General features: G+C 38.8%; 2 protein-coding genes across 4 annotated transcripts in view; one reads left to right on the plus strand and one right to left on the minus strand.

Moving 5' to 3' along the window:
- Positions 1-460: 460 nt before the first annotated feature.
- On the plus strand, positions 461-19450 carry SLC3A1 (solute carrier family 3 member 1). Its single transcript, XM_032215227.1, is given in 9 exon segments — positions 461-1044; positions 2858-3171; positions 4568-4693; positions 7034-7153; positions 8712-8836; positions 12958-13153; positions 14126-14272; positions 17374-17490; positions 18703-19450. Coding segments are annotated over 9 exon segments (2001 nt in total). The 5' UTR covers positions 461-629; the 3' UTR covers positions 19144-19450.
- Positions 19434-20967, minus strand: part of PREPL (prolyl endopeptidase like) — a 28467-nt gene continuing 26933 nt past the window's right edge. For 2 of the 3 annotated variants that reach the window (XM_032215226.1, XM_032215225.1), the window contains exon 15: positions 20061-20318. In XM_032215226.1, the coding sequence (XP_032071117.1) occupies positions 20262-20318 (57 nt within the window). In that variant the 3' untranslated portion in view covers positions 20061-20261. Of the gene's footprint in view, positions 20319-20967 lie in introns of all 3 variants that reach the window. The other variant, XR_004255176.1, reaches the window with a different exon arrangement.

Raw genomic sequence — 20967 nt, forward strand, 5'->3', positions numbered from 1 at the left:
AATTATGACATTATTGATTTATGTGCCCATGTGTAGGTGAGGGTGCCTATATTAGTCTTGTTCCAGTGCTTAATAATTCTCTCGGCGGCCCTGGGTGTTTAGTCTAATTTTAATGTAACTCGTTGCCTAATCTTCTTGTGTTAACCACCCAGGGTCATGGGCAGCCTTATAAATTTATAAACAAATTCAATCAGCTAGTAGTTAAAAATAAAGTAGCCTTTTAACTTCAGTTGTACTTTCAGTGGATTAATATAATGCTACTGCCATAGCAGGAAGCTTGGCTATGGAACATCTTCCCGACATCAAAGGGTTAAGGACAAAGATCCATTGCTGAAGAGGAAAAAAAAGAATGCCACCACCTATTCCAAAGCCCTGCAATTTTTTTTTCTTTTGAAGTCCATTTAGATCTTTGTTCTCTTGCAACATTTTACCAGACTATAAAGAAAAGTTCAAAAGAGTTGGAGCACTTGACTCTCTTTAATCTTAGTCAGACTTTGGACTGGTTGGTCAGGTTTATTTATAAACCAGGGACAAATGACAAGAATGTATTTCACTGATTGAAGGTATTCAACCCACTTCTCAGCTACATTAGACTTCTGAGCAAGAGGAGACAGCACTGAACAAAAGGAATGGCTGGAGAAAATACAGTCCTCTCTCTTGAGCTGAAAGAGAAAGAAGGCTTGGACAACAATGGCTTTCTTCAGGCTGAGGAGCTGGATGCCAAAGAAGCAGCTGAGGAAGGGTCACCAAGGGCTGGTCCTGTCATCATGGAAATAGAAGCACAGGACGGATTAACTCAGCAGCCTTATGCAGGAATGCCCAAAGAGGTGCTCCTTCAGTACTCCACAAAGGCATGCTATAGGATTACCAGAGAGATACTCTTCTGGTTGATCATTGCAGCTTCACTGGTGCTTGTGGCAGCTACGGTCACAATCATTGCCTTGTCCCCCAAATGCCTTGATTGGTGGCAAGCCAGCTCCATTTATCAGCTCTATCCACGGTCATTTAAAGACACGGACAAAGATGGGAATGGTGATCTCAAAGGTGGGTACATCCAACTGTTTGAGGGATGGCAGCCTTGCCATATTGTGTGTTTTTAAAAGGAACTGAGTTCTAAAGCTCTTTTGCCTGACGATCTTGTCAAATTCTCTTATTTGGAGAAAGAAGTTCTACAGTAAGAAATTTTGCAGAAAACGGTGCCTTTAAAAGAAAGGTCCAAAGCCTCCAAAAGACTTGAGGGTGATTCCAAAGATTCCCAAGTTTATTACCAAATTGTAACTTTTAAGATGAGAAGGGAGAAATTACTAGCCCATAACTAGAGAGCGGTCCTTATATTTAATGCTGATTCAATATAAATGTAAATGAAATGAAATGGGATTTAATTTTTATCTGGGGCCCATCTGTTAATTTTGTGAAAAGCAACTTCCATCAGGCCATCTGAAATTTAAATATGGATCTCAGCACAGGAAAGTTGCACATTCTTGCTTTCAAATAAAGGTTAATTGGAAATACTTTTTAAAAGTGTTCATCTTAAGATGGGTAACCAAATACTTTTTAGATTCTCAAATGCTAGGTTGAAAACAGCATAGAAATCTTACAGGTAATATGTTCACAACATTGGTCTCTCCATTACTGAACTGTATTTCCCAGCATCCTTCACTACTGGCCAAAGCCCCTGGAGGTATTGGGAGTTGTGATTCAGCAATATCTTGAGGTTGCCTATTGTGTAACATTGCACCTTGAGCATTTAGGGCGTCCCACTTCTTGTTTCAGTTCATATCCAGTAAACAAATGTCAGTTTGTACTAGATTAACTTAATTACCTTAAAATTAATCTTACATTTTATGTAAACATACTAAAGAAAATAACCCAAAGATATATATAATCGTGGGTGAGATATATAGGCAGAGTATGGGAAGGCTCAAAGAATCTGAAGTAATGACACAGTATAGTATCTATTTCCACATTACACTAGAAAGCATTGAGAAGGTATGATATCTTTTAAGAATCTCTTTCAATTTAGTTCTCTTGGCAATGCAAGATGGATTGCAATAAAAACAGCTGCTGGTTCCTATTGATCAGTTACCACCACTATCAAAATTGGCAGAGGTGGTTTACTCAAGTTGTTTTAACGTCCCCATCCAGTATTTCTAAGCAGTTTGGACCAGTGTTACATCTTTCCTTACAGTATTATTCATCTTATTATAATTGATTTTCATAATTAAGTATAAGAACAATGCTAACTTCATACATGTTAATCTCAGGGTTCCAAGTAACAATCCTAACGAAAGAAGACTCTGAGGCTTGAGTTTCCTCAAAATTTCATTTTATTAGGGATGTCATATTGGCATATCTGGGAAAACCTGAATCTGAAAGTTTCCAGATTTTCCCCACCCAAATGAAAGTCCAAGTCCCTGCCCAGCACCCACATGTCTATCCCATGGAACAATCAGGCACCATCCAAAACTGGAGATACCTCCCAATCAAATCATCGCAGCTGCAGTGCAAGGTGCCCTTGACTCTCTGAGAAAAGAATGTTATTTTGACTATATATCCCCCATATTCCATATAACCCTAACCCTAACCCCCTCCAATTTTCCCACAGTAGAAAATGTAGCAGGCCTCAAGGCCCAATGTAAAAGATGGCTTCCAGGTTTGACAGTTAAGCTGAAATGTAGTTACTTCTTTGTGGTTTGATGTATGAATGTAATCAAACAATAGTGGGTTTTTAAACCATGACACAATCCGGGAATCTAATTTTCCTAATCTAATTACATCTTCTACCAGTAATGATTCAGTTCTTCAGAAAATTTGTGACTTGATATTTATAGTATTGTTCCACTTTTTTCTTGATTAGGTATCCAGGAAAAACTAGAACATATACAGTATCTTAATATAAAAACTGTTTGGATCACATCTTTTTATAAATCAGCCCTAAAAGACTCTGGATATGGAATAGAGGATTTTGAAGACATAGATCCAATCCTTGGAAGCATGAAGGATTTTGAAGATCTGGTTGCAGCAATCCACGATTGCTTCAAATGCTACTGTTTCTGAACCAACATTTTGATTGCTAAGCAAGAGTATTGTTAAGTGAGTTTCATCACATTTTACAAGTTGGCCATGCCCCCCAGTCACATAGCTGGCAAGCCACTCCCACCTGGTCACATGGCCAGCAAGCCACTCCCACAAAGCAGGCCACACCTACAGAAGAGGTTCTAAAAAAATTTGAAACCTACCACTGGTACGTAAGCACCTCAGTTAGTGCATTGACACTGCACTCAGTTAGGTATCTTGCGTGTTCTGGGTTGTGAGTGAGATAAGGAGTTTGCGTAGGAATATGATTTCTAATAGGGTGTTCCTCTAAGCATGTGGACATTGGAAGTGCGGTTTGAGTGTGCATAGTTCTTGGAGCAGGAGTTCTTCTCTCCACTCATACAGAATATACATGGAAGATGAAGACATCATCAGAACCTACGGTGCAGATTAAAGGAATCACCAGAAATCAAAATAGTTGACCAGTCTATCTAATTGTAGATAACAAGGTCCAAAGGGCTAGGAATATGACCAGGTCCCCAAATGGCAGGAGCCAAACTTTTAAGTCTAGCTTGCAAAAAGGTTATTATTATTATTATTATTTTTGAAAAGGCACAAAAAGTATGTTGGGAATTCTGCAAGAATTGGGTGCTCTTGTGTTTAATCTTTAAGAAGGAGGAGGAAGACTTTGTGTGATAGGAGTCTGTCTACTTCTCTCATGTATTTTTATGATTTAAAATTACAAGCTTTAATGATTGACTTTTGTTAGTTTCCCAGTAGAAAGCTGATTTGTTTTTTTTAAAATGCATTTTTGATGAATTTTTAATTCATTGCCAATTTTCTCATTCACCTGGAGGAGCTCATGGCAAGTGAAATTCCTGCTGTAATTTCCTCCCAGGGGACAGGATCTTTCTTTGCTTTGATGTTAAATCACAAGCCAAGGCCAATCTTTGGGGCTAGAGAATGATTGCCTGGTGGCATGGGGTACATTTCTTAGAAGTAGATGAGATACTCCTAGATTTTTTTAAAAACCCAAACCCAATAGTTACCAAACTATAAACCCAACTTCCTCAGTTCAAAATTCACCACTATTTCACAAAAAAGTGGCTGATACTCCACATGATGATATTGCTCATAATGATATGATATTCTCACAATGAAATCAGAAGGGCATAATCATAATTAAATATACTTAAACATAAAAAAATATATTCAGCGGAGATACCGGTAGCTACTGTATGATAATAAAAAGGCTGAAAATCAAGTGTCAGTTTTTAGCATTTTAAAAATGCTTATTCTGTGGTGATCTGTCCCATATACAGTAAAAACAGACTCTTACTTTTTATAAGTCAAGAACCATCACCATTTGATGTAGTTTTTCTGATAGCCGTGTGAAATACATTTGCTGTAAACATAGCTGTTTAAAGAAAAGTAAATCCATTCTCCATTTTTAATGTTTGGATATTCAAGGTTTCATGGGAATCAGATTAAATAGCGTGTTAAAAATATATTGTATTTCTTATGCAATCAGATGAGCATCTTGGGAAATTCCAGTTGGCAGTATGATACTGTGAGGAACCAATGTTATTTTCATCAGTTTGGAAAAGAACAGCCAGATTTAAATTTTCGTAATCCTAATGTTCAGGAAGAAATGCATGTAAGTATCAATAGTATTTTTTTGTTAAGATTTTTAGATGGCTTCCTATCAAACAATACAACTTGGAAGAGTGGGGAGGAAGGCAGCTGAAGATCATTCCAAAGCTTTGGTCTTCTTTCCTCAATAGGTTCTTACCACTAACTGCTTAAGAAGCAGCTTGGTGCTTTCTGAATTAGAATCTTTGCTTGTAGATGTTTCATTATCTGACTAGATAACATTACTGGTGCAAGTTATTGGGTATAATATAACATCTGCAAGCAAACAAACAAGCTTTGCGAGCACCAAGAACTCCATAAAGTAAGATGGATCAAAGAAGTTCTACAAAGGATCTTCTTTGACAAGAATCTTAGGTCTCAAGCAAGACCCAAAGGAGATGCAGCCTAGTTCTAGCCATTCAAGAACATTAAAAGTCGAACAAGGAGAATGTTTGATAGCTTTTAGAAATTTTAATTGGATGTTCTCAAATCTAGAGATGTCTTAATGCACAAGCACAAGTGAGCATACCATATAGGATCAAACTCAGATCTTTAGCTTTTTAGTTGCTTCAATCCACTTGCTGCTAGAATGTAGTTGCTGCCATTTGATATGTATATTTGGTAATCTCAAGGGATGCTTCTTGAGCTCTTGTGTTAAGCTCATTTGTCTAATGAACCCAGTAGTAGAAGATTGAAAATGAACACCTAGATGCTTAAAGGATTTAACCGGCTCAGTAAGTCTCTCATTAACTGAAGATTTAAAGCAGTTTTTTTGAGAATACTACAAAATTTGCTATAGACAAATTTTAAATTGTTCTCTAGAGAGCAATAAGGTGATAAAGCTTTATAAGATTGTTTAACACCCTTTTAGGTGGGTTGGTGGGGGTCAGTTAAATTGGCATCAAGATTGTCCTTTATTTAAAAGGTGGTTGTGCCATGTTGGAGATCTATTATCAGTTTAGTCATGACTGACTCAAAGGATGGTGCTCATCTCTGATTCTCAGCTGAGGGACCCTGCATTGCCTGAGAGGCATTTCTGTCCTCATGTGGCTAACATGAAAATACAGAACACCATAACCTTCCCACTGAAGTGGTACCTATTTATCTACTCACATTTGCATGTTTTTGAACCTGCTAGGTTGGCAGAGCTGGGGCGAGTAACGGGAGCTCACCCTGTTATGCAGCGCTCAGGTCTGGAACCTGGGTTGTCAGCTTTCCAGCCGACAAGCTCAGCGTCTTTAACCGCTGAGCCATCTTGTTCCCTAGCAGTTTAAGGAAACAATAATCTATCAATTTGGCAGTTAGTTTCTTCCAGAGCCTTCCATGTAGTATGGAATCAAAGGCTAGCCTAAAATCAATGAAAGCAACATAAAGGGGACCTTTTGATAGACTGAAGTATTTCTCTGCTGGAAATTGTTAAATTATAAATTGGTCCATCGTTGAATGTTCAGTGATAAATCTAACCTGCTCAGGGACCAAGATGTTCTCTGCAGGCAATTCAATAGCTTCATAGCCGCATGAGTCTGCAAAAAGAAATGATTGCTTTCAGGGTGGGACAGCATGCCTCTACACACAAGTGTAGAGGAACAATGATGAGAGGCAGGTATGTCTTTACCAACTGCTTGCAATCAGCTCTGAAGCATCTGGTTGGTCATTGTGAAGTGCGGGGGGGAATGCTGTGCTATGATGGGCCCAGGTCCAATTCAGCAAGGCTGTTGATTCAAACAGAGGTATTATCTATGGGTCTCTCTATTACAAATCATCTGTTTTGATGCTAATTTTCCAAAAACAGAAACTTCTTCCCTGCCACCTAAAGTCGGGTACTGTAGGAAAGCTAGTTTCAAATATACTTTTCTGGTAGAATAGAGTTTAAAATCAGAAAGGACCAATGAGTGAAATAAAAGTCATTTTGTCCTGGGGCTTAAAGGCAATTTGGAGACTGGGAGTTCCAGTCCTGGGTTAGACATGAAGCCATCTGGGTGACTTTAGGCCAATCACTTTCTCTAATCCTAAGGAAAAAGGCATTTTCAAACCATGTTTGAAAATTTTGTCATGAAAACTGCACAAGCTTGTCCAGGAAGTTGCCAAGAGTCAGCACTGGCTCAAAATGCAGACAAAAAAGGCTGTGAAATAGATGTTTTTAAACCTCCACTCAGCACAGTAGCCAATGCAGAATGTTGGACAAAATGTGCCAAGCAGCACTGAGGTTTGTTCCTGAATCTAAGAAAAGAACGAGAACACAAATGAAAGAAAGCTAAAAATTGCAACATTGGATGTTTAGAACAGAATGAGAAATGTTCTTGTTGTAAGCATGACAATGTGCAACTAAGCAAACCCACTCATTCTTCTTTTGCTTTTTATTTAGGATATTATTCAGTTTTGGCTTGGCAAAGGAGTCGATGGATTTAGCATCAGTTCTCTTAAATTCCTCTTAGAAGCAACACATCTGAGAGATGAGCCACAAGTGAATAAAAGTCTCCCGCCGGTAACAGTTTTTCAGCTTTGTCCTTCCATAAGGAACAAATGCTTATTGCATTTGCTGGGTGCTATATAATTCTTTATCGGTTGCTAGGCTTCTGTCAATGTAAAACAGTGACTTGCAATGTATTAAGAGTAACTGGAGTGTGTTTGGGGGACAATTGTGCAAATCATAAACTAGAGGCTGGTAAATTTCTATGGGGGTTCTCTGTCATCCAAGTCATGATTGTCTCAAAGGTGGTTTTTTCAAAAGCCAACTGGACTTCCTTAGTTTTTCCTTGAAGATGTTTTGTTTCTGATTCACAAAGCTTCATCCGTTCTGTTAGAGGCTGGTGGAAGATTTGTGATGACAGGAACGTAGATTTATTGCCTCTGAGTTAGTTATTTTTTAATCTTTTGTAGATATACATCTCTTGCACAATATAGAAGATATAAATAGGTTTGGCTGTAACTCTGGCTGTATTATACGCTGCATTCTCTAAGACAGTGTTTTTCAACCTTTTTGTGCAAAGGCACACTTTTTTCATGAAAAAAAATCACGAGGCACACCACCATTAGAAAATGTTAAAAAATTTTAACTCTGTGCCTATATTGACTATATATAAAGTGTTTTTCCCACGGCACACCTTACACTATGTCACGGCACACTAGTGTGCCGCGGCACAGTGGTTGAAAAACACTGCTCTAAGACATTTTTTGGTTCTTGTGAGATTTCTTCTCAGAATATATTCCTGGAAAATTCTCAAACTAAACTTTCATAAGAAGGATTGCAAGTGGGATTTTCTGAACCTACCAGAAAATACTGTTCATCTACGAAGAGTCGTTCTTAGGGAGTGCTTAGGGTCATTCGTGGCGTACTATAGGAATGTCACTCTTCCCACACTGTCCTACTTTTGAGTTATAAAAGTAGAGGCAGTTTTTCAGCTATGACCATTCGTTCAGTGATGTTCAAAATTACAGTGGTGATGAACACAGGGGTCTTACAGTCAGTCCATGACGTTGCAGCAGCCCTGCAGTCATACTATTGCGAGCCAAGTGCCCGAGTGTCCAGTTTGCCATTCCAGCATAGCAGCAAACTGCAGTCATATAACTGCCATTTGCAACCTCCTCTGCCAGCTTCCCACGCCACCCAGTCAATGATGAAACTGATAGAGAAGATTGTAAGTTGCTCCTGCTGCTTTTTGTCACAAAGAGGTCCTGCCGCTATGATGTACGAGATCCCAAGGTGATTCCACAGCCTATTTTTTCTCAGAAACACCTGCCAAGGGTCCCCACTGGTCTGCCCCAGGGCCCTCACTGGACTGCACATGTTTAGCCTGTGAGCCCCCCTATGGCAGGATAAACACGGGTGCCCCCTTGGTGCACCCATGCTCCATGAGCCTGCTGTAAAGACAAGCCCAGTTTGTTTATTTGGACTTTCTGTTTTAAAAGTATTCATAATATAAGTCTCTCTGAGCTTTGGGAATTGAAAAAAAAAGTATGGGATGTGTGCCAAATCCACCTTGTGAGCACTTCTTTGAGGCTATTATCAGAGGAATAATTATAACATCCCACTGTTTTGTCAGGAAAACATCACAGCTTATTCTGAACTGTATCATGACTACACCACGACCCAAGTCGGCTTGCATGATATAGTCCGCAGTTTTCGGCATACCATGAATAAGTTCAGCAGTGAACCTGGTAGATACAGGTAACCGTATTCATTTTTTATCTATCAGCCTGACTTTATTTGTCTTGTATTACTCAAAGCTGTAATGTTCCCAAGTGTCAAATCTCCCCTCAGCAAACTGAACAGGTAAGAAGCCACATAAAGATCCGAGAATTTCTGGTTCTTATAGAGAAACTAAGAAACAAAACAGAATACCAGCGACTGTTGCATATTAAATATGAGTTCTATTTATACTGTAATAGGTATTGAAATCCGTCTGCCACTCTCCTGTCTGGTTTGTGTTCCAGAGCAGAAACCTGCCCGTGTTGGAAGGGACAGTCTCCATCTGCTCTGTAGTTGGGCAATGGCCAGACCTGTGTCTGTCTGTTTGCTGTTGACTGTGGGAAAATCAGCTTTCATACCCATCAAATAGCTCGATAATGTTAGTAGCAAATTGCAATGCTAGGGGAAACATTATGAGAAGATGGTCTGGTTTTGTTTGGTAATTTTGGCCTTTTAGGCATAGGAGTACATATCCCATAAACTCTTGACTATTACCATGCTCACTGGAGTTAATGGGAACCGGACTCCAAAAATATCTGAGTGTCAGAAGTTGTAGGAAGCAAATTCTATAGTCTCAGCAGCATTTGATATTTTAAACTTTGTTTTCAGTAGAGCTTACATTGTAATATAAATGGCATACTTGTTGCCTACCCAGCAAATACACACACACACACACACACACAAATACACAGATCAATTATCTCAAATCCTGCAATATACATCTGTTATACCTTCTTTGAAAGGAAAACACATGAATAAGTATTCAGCCAGCTAGTATTGCGTGTTGAACTTAATATTATTTATTTTTATAATGTGTTTTATTACAATTCAAAGTCTCATTCTACCTGACTTTTAATTTTTGCCAGGTCAATCATTGTTGCTGATATTCATTTTAGCTTCACTTCACAGTTAATAAGAACACATGTTTTAGCAGGATGAGTGATTGATGCCGTGTTTTTCCAGTACGAAAAACAACAAAAACAAAACAAATACCGTATGTTTAAATATTTCAGTTTTCTTCTCTAATTCTGCCTCTTTAGGGAATTAACTACTTGTCCAAACTGTTTCCTTTTTGGAGTTAGTTAAGATAAATTCTTAAGAGGCCTCCTGTGCTTATTCAGAGGTTAGAACCAAAGGCAATTAAGCAAATGATGGCAGCTGCTTTTGACCTGATGCTGAAGGAAAAGGGCTGGCAAGGATAGGTACGTGGCTCATCATCTGTGACAGACATTGGTGACATGCATTCTGCCAGGATCTGCCAGGATCTTGACCCAGCATCACAGAGGCTGGCAGCAGCAGCTGTCTTGTCTGTTTCCTCTGACTGTCTATGGAGATTCTCTATCATCCAGGTCAAAGGTGCTTTTCAAAAGGCAACTGGGCTTTCTTGTTTTTCCCCCCCTTGAAAATGTTTCACTTCTCATCCAAGAAGCTTCTTCAGTTGTACTGAATGGCGGGGAACGGAAGGATTTATATTTTTTCAAGTTATTTGGTTGTTAGCAGCTGATGACCAGCTTTCAAAGTACTAATGATCAGATGACTGCAAAGAATATAAATCTTTCCATTCCCCCCCCCCCCATTCAGCCAGAACTGAAGGAGCTTCTTGGATGAGAAGCAAAATGTTTTCAAGGAAAAAAAAAACCCAAGAAAGTCCAGTTGCCTTTTGAAGAAGCATCTTTGGACTTCCTGTGATTGTGGATGTGATGGCCATTCTCTGTTCTAAAAGTTGGTGCCTGATTGAAGTAAGTTCACTGAAGTTCTCGGAAATTATTTTCTCTTCAAAAGTCTTTAGATGTCACAAATGACAACTTTTGAGTAAAGAATCACAGTTTTTCAGTATAGAAAAAAAAATCTGATTTGGAAAAGCTATTATTTTCTCAGAAGGAGAGAGTGTATTTTAAGATTTGCTTGAAAGCCAAAGGATTCTGTTCTAGGAGAAGGGAGCAGTTGAACTTTACACCTCTCCCAACCTCAACTGCAAATCACAGAAAATCAGTTTATTTAGACTGGAAGATCTTTTAAAATAGTATGTAAGGCTTTTATCTCTACACACAGCAGGCATATCCTTAAAAAATAGTTAAATGAGAAATTATTCTACCCACACCCAGATTATTATTTTATATATGATTGGAAGTCTGTAACATTGAATAAACACTGTATAGATATTGAACAATAAGTCAATATGGATTTTGTTCACAAGTTTATTATCTAACAGATACTGTGTAAAAAGAAAAAAAAATAAAGGAAAAGAAGAACAAACTTGTCTTATACAATAATACAATAGCAAAGTTGGAAGGGACCTTGGAGGTCTTCTAGTCCAACCCCCTGCCTAGGCAGGAAACCCTATACTGTTTCAGACAAATGGCTATCCAACATCTTCTTAAAGACTTCCAGTGTTGCGGCATTCACAACTTCTGGAGGCAAGCTGTTCCACTGATTAATTGTTCTAACTGTCAGGAAATTTCTCCTCAGTTCTAAGTTGCTTCTCTCCTTGATTAGTTTCCACCCATTGCTTCTTGTTCTACCCTCAGGTGCCTTGGAGAATAGTTTGACTTCCTCTTCTTTGTGGCAAGATATTGGAGCTATTGGAACATTGCTATCATGTCTCCCCTAGTCCTTCTTTCTATTAAACTAGACATACCCAGTTACTGCAACCGTTCTTCATATGTTTTAGTCTCCAGTCCCCATATCATCTTTGTTGCTCTTCTCTGCACACTTTCTACAGTCTCCACATCCTTTCTACATTGTGGCGATCAAAACTGAATGCAGTATTCCAAGTGTGACCTTACCAAGGCATTATAAAGTGGTGTTAACACTTCACGTGATCTTGATTCTATCCCTCTGTTTATGTAGCCTAGAACTGTGTTGTTTTTTTTGGCAGCTGCTGCACACTGCTGGGTCATATTTAAATGGTTGTCCACTAGGATTCCAAGATCCCTCTCACAGTTACTATTATTGAGCAAGGTACCACCTCTGCTGTACCTGTGTATTTTGTTTTTCTTGCCTAAATGTAGCACCTTACTCTTTTCACCATTGAATTTCATGTTATTAGATAATGCCCAATGTTCAAGTTTGTCAAGATCCTTTTGTATCTTAAGCCTGTCTTCTGGAGTGTTGGCTATTCCTGCCAGCTTGGTGTCATCTGCAAATTTAATGAGTTCCCCCTTTATTCCCTCATCCAAATCATTGATGAAGATGTTGAAGAGTACTGGGCCTAAAACAAAGCCTTGGGGTACTCCACTGCATACTTCCCTCCATGTAGATTCCATTGAGGACTACACGTTGAGTATGGTTGGTCAGCCAGTTATGAATCCATCTGGTGGTGATGCTGTCTAACCCACATTTTCTACTTTATCTAGTAGTAGGTTATGGTCTGCTTTATCAAATGCCTTACTGAAGTCCAAGTAAATTATATTGATGGCATTCCTCTGGTCCACTAATTTTGTCACTATCTTGAATGCAGTCTTGCCATAGAATTGAAGCTTTCTGTTTATGGCATGCCGTTCCTGGAGTTTCTCAACTAACATTTATGATGGGATTTTCTCATTTACTGTGCATTTCGTTTTTCTTGCCTAAACGTAGCACCTTACTCTTTTCACCATTGAATTTCATGTTATTAGATAATGCCCAATGTTCAAGTTTGTCAAGATCCTTTTGTATCTTAAGCCTGTGTTCTGGAGTGTTGACTATTCCTGCCAGCTTGGTGTCATCTGCAAATTTAATGAGTTCCCCCTTTATTCCCTCATCCAAATCATTGATGAAGATGTTGAAGAGTACTGGGCCTAAAACAAAGCCTTGGGGTACTCCACTGCATACTTCCCTCCATGTAGATTCCATTGAGGACTACACGTTGAGTATGGTTGGTCAGCCAGTTATGAATCCATCTGGTGGTGATGCTGTCTAACCCACATTTACTGTATAATGTCCTTTTAATGTTCCCCATTTTATTTATATTATCTTACACTGTACACAGTGTTTCTGTCAGAGCAATAGTTCAGCCGTATCAATACTAAGAGAATCTTTTGGGCATAAAGGGTGTAACTATTTAAGTACTTTATCATGCCAATCCTTTTCATAAGAACACAAATTCTCCTCCTTTGCAGATTTATGGCTGCAGAAACAATTGAGAACAACATTGAAGAAACGATGTTGTATTATGGGACATCATTTATTCAAGAAGCTGATTTTCCTGTAAATTTTCACCTCAAGAACTTGGAATCAGTTTCAGGAAATGATATTTCTGAAAGTATAGCTTTGTGGATGAAGAATATGCCACAAGGAAAATGGCCAAATTGGATGGTAAGTTTTTGATTTTGAGGATTTTTGAAATTTTTAGTTTGCAGTATAATTGTTTATGTATTTTTAATGAAGCAACTGTTAATATTTATTCTTTCACAAAGGATGCATAATCGTTTGTGAAAAGAACAGTCCAAGATAAAGGGGACTTATGAAAAAAGTGCCAAAGCAAAACTAAAGTTTAAGGATTTATTTTAAATACTTGAAATGAATTGTTGACATGGAGAGTTGTCCCATTCGGAGCCAAGAATACCTTTGTCAGAGCGAAACTTTAACCATTCTATCAGTATTCGGGGATTTTTTTTTCATAGATGATGTATATACTTCATCATGTAGATCGTTGTTATACGAATGCAAACTTTCTTAGAAATCAGAAAATTCCAACATTAGCTGGAAATTAAGATAAGAGAGAGTAGCATACCGTCTACTTCAATTTTATGGGTTGGTTCCTTGGGGAAATATTTTACAAAAAACATATGTTGTAAAGGCGTTATTGTCTGCTTTCTTAAAACTACAATGATGAAATTGTGTTGAAAGGCTTCTAAATGTGTGATTTTGTTGTCTGTTAATTACAATAGTAATAATAAAAAATTTAAAATCAGTGTAATGGTGGAGAAAGAGAAAAAAGGTGATATGGATCTACTAATGTTTGTACTTATGGTTTAGCACAGGGGTCCATTACCGGGCCATGGCCTATCCACAACCAGGCTGTGCAAGTAGAGCTGCACAAATAAACTGTGCATGTGCATATGTGATGAACCGCTGCTTGCATGGCCCAGTTCCCCTCCTCCCTCCACTGGGCTGCCAAGCTGCAAAGATATGGGACCATTGGCTTAGTATGCCCTAGCCAATTTTAGCCCATCAAATGATAATAAATTCTAAAACTGCCGGATAAATAGTTTGTATGATTTGAATTTCCATAAATAATACAAGCTTTGTATACTAGGAATGAAATAATGGCTTATTTAATTTTAGGTTGGAGATTCCAACACTGCTAGAATATCCTCTCGGATTGGAAAAGAATATATAAATGTCGTAAACATGCTTCTTTTAACCCTTCCTGGAACACCTGTAAGTTATTATGGTGAAGAAATAGGAATGGAAGATGCAACATCAGAAACTGTGAGTTAAAAATTCAACCCTTTAGTCTTTTGAGAGGCTTGTTATAGAGGAGGTAAAATCTAGTAATGAAAAAGGCCTTTTCTCAGTCTTCTGCCCTTCAGATGTTCAGGACTTTATTCCTCAGGATCAACAGTTAACATGCCTGGCTATTATAGGATTTGTCTTAAACACTGAGGCTGCTGTCCATCTGCCATAATTACTCCCCTTGTCACCACTGAAATGCCCACATTTTCCTCCATTCACCAATCCCACCCCCACTCTTCCACTTCAAGCTGAAGCAGTTTATGTAATCCGACATAGCAAATGGATAAAAAAGCCGCCAACCAGGTTATATTTCTTTTGTAAACCATTCATCACCTAGGCCTGAGCAGAGCCTCCATCCCACATCAGCCATACTACCAAACCCTACTTCATTCTATTCCAGTCCCCTTCCCACTCCTCCTTCATCCTGGTCTCATCTGAACTGCAAGGAGAATCACACATCTGGCAGACAGACCCCTTCCCCATGTCAGCTCCCAAGGTTGGTACGCAAGACTAGCCTTGTTCAATCTTGTCAATCAGCTTGCAAAAATCCTTGCAGTACAGAACTTCTCACTCTGGTTGCCAGCAACCACAATGGAATCCACAAACATCAATCCTGGGAACCCAGCTCTGGATCCCATGGAGAAGAGAAAGGAAAGCTGCCAAGATGCTGCTGTTCTCCTACAAAATGTTCTCCTAGAAAACTACCAACTTGTTCATCTCCTATTGCTGCCATTCACCTGGAATTCTCAGTCCTAAATTTCTCTCAAGGACTCTTGTTCCTAAGATGCTGAAATCAATCCAACTTTGTTGTGCCAAAGTGCTTCCACAAAATGGAACCACTGCTCTCCATTGTCCTCACTGAACCATTATGATTCCAGGAACTGGTCAGATGCCACTCATTAGATGAGCCAGAAACAGCTCCTGTAGATACAGTATTTGTATAGATTAATACCAATCTCAGCCTTGGAATGGATTGGTGGTGACGAATGTGAAACTTAGGTTTCTTAAAGTTAATTTCAAAATCTTGATATATTCTTCCATAAAATTTTAAGCATCGCATAAGAAATATTCTTTGAAATCCATCTAGCCTTTTAATTTAGTGTTTAACTTTCCAAAATTCTAGTCCACCATTTGCTGTTTTCTAAAAATTGTTTTTCTTTTTAATCCTTAAATTTGTATAAAACTTCTTTCAGTAAGAGTAGAAAAAAACTTTCCCAGCAGCATTATGAAACTTGTCTTTCAGAAGACCCTACACACCCAAAAATCAATAACAAGAAACTCCCAAAAGTAATTAAGAGAAGAAGTAGATGTACCCATTTGAAGATGCTGAACTTTGGTTTAGGATGGATGGTTTTTGCCTGATGATCATCCATTATTTTATTATCTCTTTATGGATGGATTCAGAGAGCAGATTTGTGGGTGATCCTAGGCCTTTCCCTGATCCAAAGAAAAGTTACAAGAAGCCAACCCATTTACCAGCTCCTCTTATTGTCAAGGTTGTCATCTCATTTCTGTCATTACTTCCCCATAAGCAGTGAATCATGGATGAATCCTGCCTTATTAGAGATTTAACATTTATACCAACAACTAAGGACACGGTCACCAATAATTTGGCTGGCACAACCTGGGGAAACTGACACAACTGGCACTGGTAACTCAATTTCCACTGCCATATTTCTTTCAACCTGTCACTTACAGGATGTTGCTTCCACCAAGAAATGGTATTTTTCGGATATAAGACGCACCGGTGTATAAGATGCATCACAATTTCGAAGAGATAAGAAAAAAAAAGTTTTTGTGCTCCCTGGTCCCCAGGAGCACTCTGCAGGCTTCAACAGGGCTGGAGGAAGGCAAAAATGCCCCCGTTTTTGTGAAAAGCCTGTTTTTCACAAAAATGGGGCATTTTTGCCTTCCCCCAGCCCTGCTGAAGCCTGCAGAGTGCTGCTGGGAGCTGGGGGAAGGCAAAACTGTCTCCTTTTGCGAAAAATAGTCCATTTTTCATAAAAATGGGATGCGGGGTGGGGCTTTGGGAGGCCAAAAATGGCTGTATTTGGTGTATAAGATGCACCAACATTGCTATGCTCTTTTAGGGGGGGGGAGATGCATTTTATACTCCAAAAATAGGGTACATCTCCCTTCCCAAAATGTACCACACCTACAAATGATAATTATCATAGTTTATATAGATGTGCCACTCAACAGGGACTCTCCTTCTTAATTTCTTTGACACTTTCTCACACCTTCAGTTTTCTAACTACTGTGCTAAAGACAACTAAGAGGCATCTGAACCTTGACACATTAGTGTCCCCTACTAGCAAATCTGAACCCAAATTGTCCTGGTTGGGACTTCTACCCGCCTCACTTTTAGGAAACCCTCCCAGAGCAATTGCAATGGCTAGTTGCTCCTTGATGGGAGTTGCCTCTACTTGAGGCACAATGTCAACTCTCTGTGTTGACATTCCATGCAGAGCGTCAGCGGAGTCAGATCTCAGATTACAGTAGCTGGGTTGAGATGAATGAAGGTATTGGATAACGTGATTTATGACAGACTGAAGGGAGGACAGAAACACGGGCAAAGTTCAAAAGCAGATAAAGAGAGCAAAAAAGATGGCTGCGAATAAGAAATGCCTAATGAAGAATGCCTAATGAAGCTGTTAATAAATCACTGCTTTTTGTATTACAATATCACGTCGCTTATTATGAAGCAGGCATCGTTAGGGTACATTACACACAATACAGCTCAGTCTCCATAGAGGCCTAGAGGCCACTGTAGGAACCAAGGTCAAAATGTCACAGCCATGGGCTTTCTAACACTGTTCTTTGTCATACCTATTTGGACAAGACTATGTGTCCTAGATGGCTCCAAACAGTATTCCTCTTCAAGGTCTTCCAGTGCAGATGGTGGCAGTCTTTGGTGCTGGCTCTCCTACCTACCCCATTTTATATTGTTTTAATGTATTTTATTAATACTCATGTAACCTCCGTTGATATATGACTATACAGAAAATAAGATATAACTGTACCTAGTGAAAAATGCAAATTCAATTTAGTACTGAATAGGTCCTTCTCATTTTTAGGCACGTTTTCTAGAAAAAGCCCCAATGCAATGGGATGACAGCCTTCATGCTGGCTTTAGTGAGGGCAACTCAACATGGATAGCAGTAAATCCTGACTATCGAAATATAAATGTGAAAGTGAGTATAAAATGTGAACACCTACATTCGTTTGCCATTAAAAGCTAACAAAAATCATGTGATGTCTTAAATACAGTGCAGTATAGTTAAAAAAAAACTTGATATAGGAACTTTAGGGGAGAATTAGTAGAAAATAAAGTGGGGAGGATTTTTTTTAAATTAGTGCATTATCCAACTGTAGCATGTCCTACAATGGTACAAAACCAGTGTGGGTTCCAAAGTAATTTATATTCTAAAGTAGAAAACACAGGCGAAAATTTGCTAAAATACAGGACAGGAAGGACACACAGGTAGTCCTCAACTTAGGGCCACAATTTAGCCCATGATTTATGTTGATAAGTGAGAAATTTGTTGAGGGGATCACATGACCCCAGGACACTGCAACAGCCATAAATATGAAGCAGTTGTCAAACATCTGAATGTAAATCACCTAACCATGGGGATGCTGCAATGGTCATAAGTATGGTCATAAAAATGGTCATAAATCACTTTTTTAATGCTATTATAACTTTGAACAGTCACTAAATGAACTGTTGTGAATTGAGGACTACCTATAGCCGTGATGGCGAGCCTATGGCAGGCTTGCCTCAGGTGGCACATGGAGCCATATTTGCTGGCATGGCAGCCCTCTGCTCTGGCACAGCTGATTTTCGGCCTTTTGGAGGGCCGAAGGAGGCTGTTTTCACCCTCTCCAAGCTTCAGGAAAGCCTCCAGAGTCTAGAGAGGGCGAAAAACAGGCCCAACAGGTCAATCGGAAGTTCATTCGGTTGGCCCGTTGGACCTGTTTTTCACCCTCCCCAGGCTCCGGAGGCTTTCCTGAAGCCTCGGGAGGGCGAAAATGACCTCTCCCACCTGGGGGGCAGGAGAGGGCATTTTCACCCTCCCTAGGCTTCAGGAAAACCTTGGGAGCCTGTGGAGGGCGAAAATTCCCCCCACGCAGTAGTCGCCTGTGCATGTGCAGTGGGGGGTTTCTTGCGCATGCGCAGGTGGGTGGGCATGCATGTGTGTTAGTGTGCGCACATAGAGTTTTGGCACACCTTTAGAAAAAGGTTAGCCATCACTGACCTATAGTCAAGTTACACTATATGTTTGATTATAGTTTACCACCCACACAACCCTACCAAGGCTCCAGTGAACTTTATGTAACAACAAATGAATAAGGGTATTTATTGAGCATTTAATAAATTAAGTAACGATTTTCCTTTATTTCAGATTCAACAAAATTACCCAAATTCCACACTCAATTTGTACCGAGAACTCAATTCCCTTCGGTCCAGTGAGCTTCCCATTCACAGGGGATGGACGTGTTACATATGGAATGATACCAATGTCTTTGTTTATGTAAGAGAACTTGATGGGTTGGATCAAGTGTTTATGATGGTTCTAAATTTTGGAGTGGGAACCATAACAAATCTGCAATCTTTGGTTCCTGGCATTCCTTCAGAAGCTAATATAAAGCTAAGTACCATTTTCAGTAACACTGGGAAAGTTGTAAACATGAAAACAATTGAAACGCAAAAAGGTGAAGGACTTGTATTGGAATATAGGACAAGCAAACCACTCCATATGATGGACAATTTCAAAGAGAAGTGCTTCGTTGCAGAAAAGGCATGCTATTCCAGTGCTTTTAATTTACTTTACACGTTCTGTTAAATGTTATTATTAATTAGTCTAAATCCATTAGTTGATGATTACATGTTACTTCTTTACAAAAGGTATGCCAGCTTGTTCATAAGATTTCTATAGGCTAGATCTAATTCTAATGGGAGAATAATTAAAAAATTAACTCTCTCTAGTAGTTACAATGTACTGTTTACTGTGCTTAGCTTAAATGGTTGCTTGTAAAATTACTTTCCTATTAATTGTAAGCTTTTTGAGAACAATTCTAGCTGGCTTTCCTAGTTCCTCCAATTCTCACATTCTGTAAAATTGTGTGTTTCTATTAAATATGTACCTTACATTTTGTTTCTTATCTAATGCGGGGATAAAGAGATGATGGTAAGTTTAAACTTTAAAATAAGAAAAATAAATTCTCATATAATATTAATACTACATTGGATTCTATAATATGCTCTAGTCTAGATAAACCTGACTTTCAGGACAATCTGCAAAAATGGACTGGTCCAGACTGCAGGTGCTAGGATTCTTGAAGAATAGAAGGCACTGGAATATACCAATTCAATCCTGCACTTGTCAGCTTCTTTCCAGGTTCACTTCAGGGTTTGTGTTTGATCTTTAAATCAAAGAGCAACAAGATACAATATAGTTTTATTTCTCTCTCTGCAAACACTATTCTGGTATAGATAATATTTCCTTGTATTCCAGTCAACAGCAGAGAAAGGGTTGTTTCACTTGTTGGCCATAGATTTTAGAATAACTTTCCTAAAAAGAACTTAGCCTTCACAGCCTGTTTTTCAGTAAATGATGAAAATAATTTTATTGAAGCATTGCTTTAAATTGATCAGTTTTAACTGCTGATTTTTAGCCCCTTAATTTGGTTGTACTTTCTGCTTTCTGCTTATTGCTTACGAGCCATTTGCATATATTTCAATATAGGAAAGGAAGACAAATTCAAACAAAAAATAATTTTATTGAGGTGAACAAAACCGTCTGAACTTGGAGAAGTGTCTTGTCTTTTCCTCAGGCAAACACCGGATAAATTTAGTTTCCAAAATAAGTTAAAAAGTTCTCAAGAAGTCACTTCGGCAGGTAATATTTAGCTGAATCGTTTCCCTTTCTTTTGCAAAAAGGACAAAAATTCCAGCCTGGCTTTACTCCTGCTTGTCAAGTCCAACCTCACTATATAGAAATGCTAGTTGTGTTGCAACCTAAAAAAAAAAAAAAGTACAGAACACAGTACTCGTAACTTTTTGCACACTTTAGAGATGTATTTTCTGTAGCTCTTTCCACCCCAATTGATGGTCTCCTTGAAGTGCTGTTCGTGCTCTTGTAACACTGGGAATAATCATGGGGGTTTGTCTACAGTCTGAAGAGTAATCAGAGTTCTTCCTGCCGAATTCTCTTTAGAAAATGGCAGCTACTGTAATGGGCTTTTCACTGATATCCGGAAAGCTTTCTGTGAATTGAGCATTACTGTCAAGTATAACACAGCTTGTGACCAGAACAACAGCAGCCAACGCTGAAGCTGGTGTCACAAAATGCTTTCAAAATTACTTTGCTTCTTTCAATCGTAGCCTGTGGCTGAAGTACTTTCATGTGAGCGTGTGTATTGTCTATAGTAGGCAAAAAGTTCACATCTACACTTTAAAAATATTTAAACACAACAAGAAAAAAAAGGATGCATTATTTGCGTAAGTTGTGTTTTTACATACTTAAATCTATAAAAGACTGCAAATTACAGTCCAGAAATTGAATACAATTTCTCATATCCTTGAGAATCCCTAGCATTATTTTCCTTGCTGTTCTAGACATTCCATCAACCATCTCAACAGATTTTTCCATAAACAAAGAAGACTG

This window comes from Thamnophis elegans, chromosome 4, assembly GCF_009769535.1.
Source record: "Thamnophis elegans isolate rThaEle1 chromosome 4, rThaEle1.pri, whole genome shotgun sequence".
NCBI lineage: Eukaryota > Metazoa > Chordata > Lepidosauria > Squamata > Colubridae > Thamnophis > Thamnophis elegans.